General features: G+C 37.2%; 1 protein-coding gene across 1 annotated transcript in view; it reads left to right on the top strand.

Annotated features, from left to right (window-relative positions):
• RSPO2 (R-spondin 2) overlaps nt 1-11,761 on the top strand; it is a 108,952-nt gene extending 97,191 nt beyond the window's left edge. The window contains exon 5 of the mRNA XM_035546266.1: nt 11,652-11,761. Coding sequence (XP_035402159.1) covers nt 11,652-11,761 — 110 coding nt within the window. The remainder of the gene's footprint in view (nt 1-11,651) is intronic.
• Nucleotides 11,762-12,051: the final 290 nt, after the last annotated feature.

The following is a 12,051-nucleotide window of genomic DNA, read 5'->3' as shown; positions in this document are numbered from 1 at the left end:
AAAAGCATCACAGAAGTCACAGGCAGGAATAGCTACTGTACTTGAAATGGATATGTTTAAACTTGGGACTTTTATAGATCTATAAAGTTTTCTTATCTTTACCACAGTAAAATTAAACCACATGCTGGCTGGATGTCAAGGAGAAAGTTATGATGGCCTTAATATGGTACTATACAGCATTGCTGTTTGTTTCAGTCAATCCTATTTAAAAATTAAAATAAAAATTCTGTTTATAATAGTAAACAGTACTCTAGTATAATAATTTCTTTGCTTTGTAAAGTGGTCCCATTCAAATACAATTTATTTTCATGTAGTTAAATGTAATGTTATACCGGAAGATCAAAGAAGTATTGACCTATGAATGCATACCTGCAGGATGAGGAATTGCATATATATTAAAAAAAAAATGTTTCTTAGAAGAAATATTGAGTCTACTACAATGTTGTGAGAAAACAAAAACAAAAAAAGAACAAGCATGCATTTCTTGGCTCTGTAATGATGTAATATGAAAAAGCACAGTAAAACTGATTAGTTTTAGCCTATATATGAGCAGAACTGAAACATCTGATGAGAGAAACATTATTTATAAAAGTTACTGAAAAACTGAACCAGAGATGAGTCACAAACTTTTTTTTTTGTTGAGGGCTACAAAATGACCTTAATGTTATAAACAGAAAAACACATGTGTTTAACTTCTCAAAAAAGGTGATGATCTACAGCGCATAAAGAGAAAAAGTCTGATTTTGAAAGGTATAATGAGAAGTAATAGCTGGATATTAAAATTTAAGTTAGGAATTGCGTGCATATTTCTAACAGTGGAATGATTAACTGCTGGAAAAATTACCAGAGGAAGTGGTGGATCCTTTGTTTCCTTCAGATCTATACCGGATGCCTTTCTCCAACAAGTTATTAACGTCAACAGCATAAGAGAGCAATATATGATAGTTCATGTTTATGTAAGAAATCTCACTAGACTTTCTCTTGAACCCGCTTCTCACCTGCAATCAGCGCATCTTCTTTAGTTTTAAGGAATAAACCATGTTTTTAATTTTAATTTAAGAATGAGCATTCTTAAAGAGACATGCAATGTCTAATTTTCTTATCTAGGTATTTATTATTTCCTCTACAGACTTTGTAAAGATATACAGGTTTGAAACAGTCTTGATGTAGTGAACTTCAGGTAAGAACTGCTTCTGTTAACCTCAAGGCAAACAAGATACTTGAAGTTGCTAAGTCTAGTAATAAGCCTAGAGTAATTTGGTTATTGGCTTGTGGTTTGTTTCTAAAATTGTGACAATGGCTTGATGATACTTGTGCACAAACAAAAGTTTTAGCAAGATACAGTGCCATATTGGATACTATACCTATTTATTTTCTGTCAATGGCTGTGCAGTATTAATTTTAACATCTGTGAAAAACTGATGTGTGACTATGGGGAAATAAATAGGATTTAGGCAGAAAAGTGCCCTTTTACAAGCTTCAGATAGTGAATAACCCTTCTGTAGCTATATGATGTAGAAGCAACTGGTTGCAACATAAATATACCTAGCATGCTTACGGGTGTTAGCAGGCTCCATGTGTGCAGTATGTCCAAGAGCCCTCATAGGCTGTCATGGAAAAGTGCTAATGTTCAAGCAGGAGGCTCCCTGCCCATGGAATTAGGTCTTTAAGGTCCCTTCCAACCCAAACCATTCTGTGATTCTAAGCTGGCAAGAGAACTACTGAAGTACATTTAGGGATAAAGCCATATACATCAGAACATCTCTTAAATCCAGATTGCCCATGGCTCAAAGATAGTGACTATGTCAATAGGAGTTAATTAAATGTGCTGGGGGCTGCTTTGTCACCAGCATCAACAGACAAGGATCCACATCTGCATTACTCTGCTTAGAGCTCCCCAGCCAGGGACATGCCTACAGGAGCATGGCCCTGGCCTGTGCTGTTTCCTGAGACATCTCCTGAAGGGGCAGGGGAGGGTGCTGGCTGCCCAGCCAAAACACAGCAGACAGGTGAGGTACAGTGTTTGGGGGTATTCTGTGATACTGTTTGATGATGACCTGGCCCCTACACATGGGAAGGATGGGGAACAAGCTGCTGTGAGGGAGGTAAAAGCAGGAAGAAGGGTAACTCCCCCTTTTCAGTGGCTGCCTGAATTTATGGTAGATTAAATGATTACAGAGTTACAGCTTCAGAAGAATTATCTGTGTCTGCCTTTATAAATAGCTGCAGAGAAGTCTTTCCCCTCTTGCTTCTGGGGGGGTTTGAATCCTTGAAAGGTCAGTAACTGGATATGCAATAACCTTGGGAAACTTTCAGCAACTTACTCTCCCAGGTAGAAAGGCAGTATATCCCACGGGACCCCTTGAGAAACTTAAAGTGAATGCTGTGGAGAAGTCTGTGGCCACAGTGTGCAGGTAAAGGGAGGTCCTGAAAGCTAAATTCAGATCATTAGGTATAGAAAGTGTGTTGCACTGCACCAGCACAGGGGGAGTAATGGAAAAGATAAGCTTATACAGAAGTCTTCTGGTCTTCTGTAACTAGAAAACTGAGACAGTGACCCCATCATGACCATAGTACCGATAGTGAAAACTATAAAGGATAGAGTGAAGTTCTGGTTGCAGATTTAGTGAAGAAAACAGGTGAAAGTATTTCCTCTTCCCGCACCAGAAAAATGTCTGAGGAGAAGGGGAAAGTTTACACATTGCACACTGCTATAGCTAAGGATAAACAGAGACCAACCTGACCAAAGTCAGGAAGGCAGCATTAATATCTTCTGTTTCAGCCCCTTCTCAAGTATAAACCAAATGAGCATATGTGAGCAACTCAGGTTTAGCAGCTATCTAGTACACCGCTCTTGATGAGCAGACCTAGGTAATCATTTTACATCATATGATTAGAAATAATATATTAAAAACCAATAGGTTTTCAGTTGCTATTCATCAGGGGTCGTCCTGTTTGACAGTAGTTTATTCAGTAGTCAGGTGTGCAGTGTAGCCTCTCTTCTTGCTGAGTCTTGGAAAGATTATCTGTGCATTACTTAAAGAGAAGCAGAATAGACTGTTGAAACTATTATCTGAGCTGTAGCTGTGGAACAAAATTGTTCCTGTATTCGGTTCTAGGTCAGAATCCTTAAAGGGAAATAAAAAGATAAACCCTTCAGAACTAAATAGTATTTTATAGAACAAAAATCTCTAGATAAATAACTAAATAATAAAATCAGCTTTCCAGTGTAGTCTCTCTCTGTAAGAGACCTTTGATGGAACTTTTAGTACAATGGATGGAACATTCCTTGATGCAATTTCTAATATGAAATTAAATCTTGCAGGTGCCACAAATAAATGTTATATCAAGAAAAATTATTTTATATTCACTATAAGAAGAGATAAAAAAATGAATTAAAGTGGGCAGAAAAGGGGGAAAAGAAAAAGAATATTTTAAAATACCAACAAAAGAGTTTTAAGTCAGATCAGAGTTCAGTCAAACATATAGAAGTTCAAAGCCAGTTAGAGTTTTCAGTTCTAACTGTTGCCTATATATATAAAGTATATTTACATATGTATGCAAATTCTTGACTGGGTATAATTTTTTTTTATTACTTTCAAAATTTACTTTATATTGAATTGTGAAAGGAAGAAACAAAAAAACAAACCAGCTTTCCATTGGAAATATTTTGCTTGGCTGTGCTTGCAAAGCATCTGATCTGGCATGGTGCTGACTGAGATAAGGATGGTGAGTAACCTCTTTGCCACCAATGTCCAGAACTTTTGAATTCTGAGCTAAATCCACTTTAGATTAACATTTTGGCTGCATTGGAGACTGACATATTTTCACATAACTGTGGCTAAAAGGAGTACGATACCCAACGTTTGAACATCTATAGTACTCAGGTCTTCTATCAGAGTTTTCTGTGAGTTTCCATGTAACCTAGAGTTTGCTAGTTTTCCTCTTCCCACAATGTGCTTCTTTTTGCTTTCTTTTCTGAGTGTGTATGTGTGAAGTCCTAATTTTTATGTTCTATCAGTTTTATTTTTTTAGGCAGAGTAAATGGGTATACTTCTACAAAGAAAAATGAATATTCTTTGATGGAAGTGGAAACCGTTTTTCAGTTAATATCTCACTGCCATCTACTGTGCATGTTGTAAAACTGCACTGTGGAGAAAGCTGTGTTTCAGCAATGTAAGACTACTCAGTCAATTTGCTCTGAAGTTGAGGAAAACTCCTCTGAACTCTTAGGAGACTGTGACATATAAATTCCATTCTTTGTGTAGGAATCTCTCTCTTAATTCGATGACAATGTCTGGTGATACTCGATATTGTCTAGAAGAAAAGAACATCAGATTTTAGTTTTGCTTAAGTAGTTTTCATTCAGGCCAGATGAAAAGTAGATAGGTACTTTTTGGAGGAAAAGAGTACCTCACTTTGCTTATTCTTCCCTTAAGTAATAAAAGCTTTCACTTCTTAGTGGATATGTTGAAATAAAAAGAGCTAGTGAGATTGAGATACAGATATTTGGGATACAGATTTTTTTTTTTTAAGTCAATAAATTATTATGTGCTTCTTTTAAATTATCCTTCATCTCTGTCTGGCAACATACAGACACCAGTTATATGCAGTGTTGTGTGTAGGATGGGATATAATCATTTACCCTAAATTGTGAAATGATTAAGTTGAAAATAAGATGTCAGAATTCTGACTGCCAGGAACTGAATAAGATATCACACAAGTTAGCTCTGCATTACCAATGTTTTCATACCAATTTATGTAGAAAGTACAAAGTCTATTCAAGGCAGAAATTTCCCTGGTTTTCATCAGGAAAGCTCAGGTCAAACAGAGAAGAATGCGCAAAAATCATCTAACTGTGCCTTTTACATAAGGGAACTCATTTTCATAGTCTATTATTGTAATAGCTTTATTAATTTCAATAGACCACAAATATGTATAATTTATATAATTATTAGTATTATATGAAAAAGTAAAAATAAGACCATTAAGTTTGCAAAATCAAGCACTTCAAAGCTGAAGAAATGCCTTCATTTCCTCCTTCTTCATATCAGTTATGTTATAGTATAATTAGATTTTTTTTTCTATTTTTACTCAGTAATTGTTCTGAGGCCTAATTTGCTCAACATTATTCGACCCTTAGAACATTAAATAATTCGTTACTTTTCTAAGGTGTTCATTGTTCTCATATTTCAGTGCTTTGCAAATATTAACCCATGTTTATAAAATCTGATATTTTGGGATTAGAAATGGTGGCATGGGCTGATTATGTACTTTATATGATCATAACATCCTTTCTGTTGTCTTCTGAGGCAAATGTGTTTATGTAAGACTTCAAACAACAACAGAAATTCAACCAGGAGAATGAGGCACTAGTTTCTGACACTTGTCCCCTTCTGTCCCATCTCCTCAACCCATTTGCCTTTTTTTTTCCAGTGCCACCATCCAAGTCCCAATCTCTTTCACTCCCTGCCCAAAATGGCTATTTTGGCTGACCTCCCCCTAGTCATATTCTTTCCGTAGAACACACTGAGCATAGACAATTAAGCCTAAATTTGATAATGTTAAAAAATAACTGCAGAATAAATTTTTATTAGGAAAGCTGTCATTAACTCCGTAACAGGTGATAAGGGTAGTGATGCCCATGATGTAAGGTTTGCTATGCTAAAGTTCATTGTGTTGTCTTCCTGTGGACCACTTGTCAGAGTAAGTTTGTAAATCATGCTTTAGCCACACTTTAGGCTTGAGTTAGTAGCAGTGGGGATTTTCTTTTTTCTTTTACTGAATGTATAAGATTTCTTAACAATTTGTGTATTTCTCTAGCACTTTCAGTATCAGATATTTTTCATCCAACTGAAAGTACCAGGGAATGATTTTCTATTGGAGAATAATTTCTGGACTGAATCCTTTGTTTGCTTGTTTGTTTTGTTTGTTTGTATGTTGTTTTTTTGTTGACTTGAGTACTATAACGTTTCTAGCTCACCCTGCAGAGGAGATGCTGCCACACTCAGGATCTTAATTAGAACTACATCTGTAGGAGAATGTTTTACAAGTGTGCAACATTTGGCTCCTAAAAGGCCAAATGAAACAGAAGAAAAGATCAAAATGTGCATTTAATGAGGTATGCTATTATCCCAGGACACCACTGTGCCTTTACAGTGCAATGCAAATTCTGCGTATGAAAATACTAGAAGGGACATTTTTAAGTCCCATCATTCTGTAGTCATCAATGGAAGAGGAAAATGTTTTAAATAAAGAAGGGAGTATTAGGCATTTTGATCTCTCTGAAATAAAATAATTTTTATGTGAGGACACTGAAAATTTGTGAGGGAATTACACTGTGAAGTAAAGATGCAGATTTTTTTTCTTTTCTTTTGTTAAATGTTTTAGATTGAAATCCTTACTGCCCTCATGTGGATGAAAACACATTTCATTTTTTCTGTCTGCTGAAACTAGAAGTGGACATGTTTCATTAGAAGAGCTGTATGTACAACAGTATTTACACTGCAAATGAAGGACAATTTGGCCACTGAACTGATGCTGATGTCTGAGCCAAGGGCCTCAAGCAGTATGGCTGGGAGTCTGTAAATATATCTGCTTCATTTTAATTCTAGAGAGTCAGCTGGGCCCTGAGTGTTAAGAATCTGCCCCCCAAATTCTGCCTGGAGAAAGCCACTTTTGCAGCTGACAGAAGTTAATGAAGACTCCTTCTGAACCAACTAATGTGTATCCTGAATTGACCAGAAGGGTCAATCCAGCAGGAACATGCAGTATTTCCAAATCCCTTTGAACTCAGGGTAGGAGACAAGCCAGGGAACTGAGCACGAATCTCTAATATAGCAACATGCATCTGCTTTAGGAGCAATGATAATAAAGTGGTACAATAGCAACAACATAAAAGAAAAAATGGCCTTCACATATTGACAAAGTTACTCACAGCTATTACTCTATGGTGTATAGACAATTGCTGTGTATATTAGCATAAATACTTTTTTTTTTTTTCCCCAGGAATTGATGTTGGAATTATAATATTGCCTAGATGTTGTTATACCTTTGCCTGTATATTATTATACCATTAGAAACCGTGTTACATTATTATCTAACAATAATGTTTCATTGCACAGCATATTAGTTGGCCATACACCTACCATAAACAAGGAGTCCAAAAAAAAGTTTAATGAATAACACTATAAAAATACAGATGATTGTAATAATATACTTTGTAGAAACAAAAAAAAAAAAAAAGAATTATCCATTAGTCATTTACAAAGCAAACAGCAAAGCCGAATTGTATAACATTGAAATAAAGGATTTTATTGACTGTCTTTGCCAGTCTTGCTTCTGTGTAGAACTGTGAGATACAGAGTGATAGATAAGCTTTTTAAGGATTTTATTTGCTAAATAACTGAACACCAAATCTAACTATATTTCTGCTCTTTCTTAGGCCATACACATCTTTCAGTGTCTACACATGACTATACAAAGTATTAAACATATTTCTCTAAATTATTTTCTGAGCTGACTCAGATAATAAAAATCGAGGCACTCTTTCTTTTTTTTTTTTCTTGTTAGCGTGCAAGGGAAAAGCCAGTTGAAATAGAAACAGGAATACAGTAACCTGAACAGCCCGCGTTCAGATATCCTGCTCTTTGACTGAATTATTTTTATTTGCTCCCACTGCTGTTCACACCAAGGTCTTTCAAGGATATGTTGTCTGCAGTAATAAAATAAAGATTGAAAATCAGATCTGATGTGGAGGCCTATAACTTGGAAAGGGGAAACAAAGCCCGTGGCTATCTGCCAGCTGACAGGCGGGCAAGTTATCGCTGGAGATGATGTGATGTCGCTTAAAGAGCATTGCTGGCTGCAGATGCCAGGTGCTGCGCTCAACGATCTGCTCCCTGGGGCTCTGTTTCTGATAAGAAAGGTTTTATAGGCTATGTGGACTGGGATTATTATCTCAGATATTGTCACTCTGTGTCCTGTACAGTAATGCTGTAACCTGCTATTGATGGGAGAGAGCTGGAGCCAGGCTGGGAGGAAACGCTGGGCTGAGTAACAGGCTGTGGCAGAGCCTGATGTGAGGCCCCAGTGCTTCCCAGGACGTGTGGAGGGGGACTGTAGGGTTTTCCCTTTCTAGCAACCCTATTTTTACACAATCTGGGCTGTATAGGTTTCAGCAGTTATTACAAATAGCTTCGTCACTCTTACTCAAAGGGGTGGCTTGCTTTTCTGGCCCATAGTGGAGGCTTTTGCAGAGCAAGGCTAGTCTGGCTTTCTTATCCACCTGCTCCCTCTGAGGGCTGGCAATCCACACAGTGGAGGTAAAACCTGTCCTTATGTTCCCCCCCTCTTTCTCTTCAGACAACTTGCCCCAAGCCAGGATTTTCCTTGTGTGTGCAGTGGTAAATTCTGGACTAAAATAAACCACTGCTAATATCCACTCCTTTTCAACATGGAATGGGCTGCCCAGGGAAGTGGTGGTCTCCATCCCTGGAGAAAATATGGATGTGACACTAAGGGACATGGATTAGTGACGGGACTTGCTACGTAATGTTGGACTAGATGATCTTGGAGGTCTTTTCCAACCTAGATGATTCTGTGTTTCTATGATAACAGCCTAAGCAAACCTAAGAACAGCAGAGCCCCAACGGAGAGAGGGCCTTGGAGGCAGGGCTTTTGCTCTCAGGATCAGGGAGCATGGCCAGACATGGAGGAGGCCACCCAAGTGTCACTGTAGACAAGGTCCACCACCACCCTGAAACATCTCCTGGAGTGGAGGGAGCTGCTGCCATGCTTGCTGCTGGTACCCAGGGAAGGTCTCCTCTGATGGCCATCCTCACCCTGTGGCCCTGCTGTTGGGGAACCTGGAGAATCTGGCTCTCAGATCTTCTCTGGGGATCTGCTTTCTGTATTGTGTTCTTCAAAAGAAGCCTGTAGCAAGACATTCGGAAGTTACTTCTGTTGACTGTGCTTTTGCTGACAGAATCAGGACTGTAATTGAAGTCTGAATTTAATAAAAGTTCTCATGCACTGGGACCTCAGCAACATACGTCGTTTGAACTCTCTAGTCTTTATAGTCACTGCTTTTCTGCTAATCTCTAATCTCCGTTGTATCCTGGTAGCGATACGGGAGCTGATGTTTAGCCAAGGAAAACTGTTCATGTTCAGTTTTCTGGTTAAAGTGACGGTTGCCATTTGGGACTGTGTTAGCATTGCCAGTCATCTGGATATTGTCTGTGTAGTTTAGCATTGTCATGAAAATAATAAAACTTATTATGTGCAACACAGCACTTGAAATTTAATGAGCAAACAAGGGTCTCAATAACATGAGAGCAAGTTATGAGGCGTGCAGGGCTCCGTGGTACTGCCTTTCCACAGGTTTCTACTGCAAGACGTGTAAAAGAAGGTGTGTTGCCTTCTCCATGCAGGCAGCCAGATGGCTGCTGCAGAGCATCAGCAAGCAATATGATTTGACACTTACAGGAGCTATTTTGTAAGGCTTAAACGTACACACCAAGCAGGCTGTGTGTCATTTTACCTGTGCATGTCAGACTTTTCAGAGGAGAAATAATAGAACCTGTTACTACCTGAAATTTGCAGTAAGCTCTTACTTTAGTTTTCAGGAGGACATTGTAGAGAAAATTAGGTGTGGCACTGACTGGAAATTATATTTCTTTTTACTGAGTGTTCTGTACAGTGCAAAACTTCACAATGTGAGATCACTGTGCAAACTGTACAGCAAAACTGTTCTCGTGGTCTTCTGACTAACAGGATTGTCACTTGTTTCAGTTTGTTTTTTCCCTCATCTGCTACTTCCTTAATAATATTTCAAAGACTCAGGTGAAAAAAAAAATATAAAAAAGTATATTTAAAATGCAATACAGAATGCAATGTTCAACTATATATTCAACCCAGTTCTGATGCCTTGCAATATACCAACTAATAGAATGACAAAATTGTGATATGGAAATTTGTGTAATCAAAACCATCTTGTTGTAATGGCCCTTTGTGTCAACTATTACTTCTCTCTGACCTCATTAGGTGTGCCTAGTCATTAGATACAGTGTTACTAAAGAGTTTTAACTTAAAAGCAGCTTTGATTAATGATTGGTTGGACTGAAGTTTTACTTTGTAGGATTAACTAGATTTAAAAATGGCAAAATGCCATAGTACTATTAATGCCAGACTTTAACGAGAAGCAGAAGTAAACTCCAAGGACCCTTGCGATTTTAATATGGGCTAAACTCATGTTCTCATTACCTTAATGTCCTGTCCTGTTTTAAAAGCCAGTATTGTAATAATTCTTAAAGAATAGTAGCATAGGCAGCAGATTAGCAGATTACAAATATGTAATCTTAAATATATATCCCTATGTGTTTAATGAATCATAATTTTTTATGATTTTAGAATCAGATTCATTCAGCCTTGTTATCAAATAGAGAAAAAATGTTTCATGCTGGTTTGGGCCTTTATTCTTTTAGTTAAAAAACATTGTGGAAGTAAGTCAAAGTCATACTAGCAAACATTTCTCCCAGTTAATAATGTGCTGTCATTGTAGTTAAAAAGAAAAAAATCTTCACATTTTTGTGTTATCAGCTATTTGAAATTTCTTTTTTTTGTTTTCTTACATTAATTTACTTTTCTTGAAAGTTTAGGGTTGACACCTCTAGAGATTAATGTCATTTTTTCTCCATTGATCACATATTTCAGTCTATCATACTGCCAAGAAAACACAGACCACTCTCACTCAAGACAAAATTCAGTCATCTCCTTAAATCCTACTAAAGTTTATAGAATTTAAACATACATATAAAAGTTAACACAATGCTGAATTAAGATCTTTCTGTCTAAAATTTTTTTTTCAGTGCATGGGATCTTTGCTAAATTAGTCAAAGGGCATTGATTTATTATTAGAGGTGAAGAGCAAAAAAATCTTTCTAATTTCAGGAACCCTGAGAATCCCTGAGAATCTCTGAGAATTCTTCCTGTATTGATCCTGATTTCAAGATTTTGGTTATTTTTCAGTGAACTTCCAGTAACAGAAAGTGCGTAATGAATTTTGTGTTTCAGCGCAATAATGTGCTGTGAGAATTAGGCACTGTGTGCTAATCACCAATAATAGCAGTTCTTTACAGAGGCGGCATTCTTTCTGCCAAAGCATGTAGGACTACATCGAGCCAAATACTTGGGCTGCAATGCCTAATTTCTCATGTAAATCAGGGATATATTGGACTTGACTTAAATAGGATTACTCACTCAAGCAAATTTACGCAAGGGTTTAAGGCACGTATCCAGCTTTTAGTTGAGTTAGAGTCTACGTACTTGTTTGGCTCTGGGCCCTAAGCACTTGCATAACATTGCTTGCATGAATTATCCCATTAAATCGAGACCCACATAAACATTATTACTCATACCAGCAAAACTGTGCATGTGGACAAGTGCTGACAGTTGGGGATCCTGCTTCCTCTTGTACTGTATTGAAAAGTTCTGTTTTCACTGATGATCAAAGCTTATTAACTGAGCATTACATCTGCAGTCTCCATCAGTAATTTCTGTGCCACTGAGTTCTTTGACTACATTCTAATATTGCCTTGTATTCTTTACTTAATTGACTCATAGATATTTATTTATTTATTTATATTTTTTAGGAAGAAGGGCAACAAAAACAAAGGAGAAAAAAAAGAAGAAAAAGAATTTGATGGAGAGGGCTCAGAAGCAGCACAGCATCTTTTTAGCTACAGATAAAACAAACCAGTAAAGACTTGATTTTTTTTTTTTAATTTTTTTTTTGCGAAGTGCAGAAAAGCTGCTATATGCTCCTGCCCATGGATGCACTACGATTCAGCTGCTTTAACAGTATTGGTGGCAAATAACTTGTGAAAAGAAGCCCACAAGCTTGTTTGTTTTATTTATATATTTTTTTATTTTATTTTTTCGTCTTATTTTTGACCTGAAGACTTCAAGGTCAGGAGCGCACTGAGTTGAATCAGTGGAAGTGGTGCTGAAGTGTGTCAAAGATTTTGTACTGAGTGCTTGGTCAACATGTTG

The sequence above is a fragment of the Cygnus atratus genome, chromosome 2 (genome assembly GCF_013377495.2).
Source record: "Cygnus atratus isolate AKBS03 ecotype Queensland, Australia chromosome 2, CAtr_DNAZoo_HiC_assembly, whole genome shotgun sequence".
In the NCBI taxonomy this organism is placed as follows: domain Eukaryota; kingdom Metazoa; phylum Chordata; class Aves; order Anseriformes; family Anatidae; genus Cygnus; species Cygnus atratus.
The sequence above is the reverse complement of the archived record's forward strand: the minus strand, read 5'-3'. Positions and strand labels throughout refer to the sequence as shown.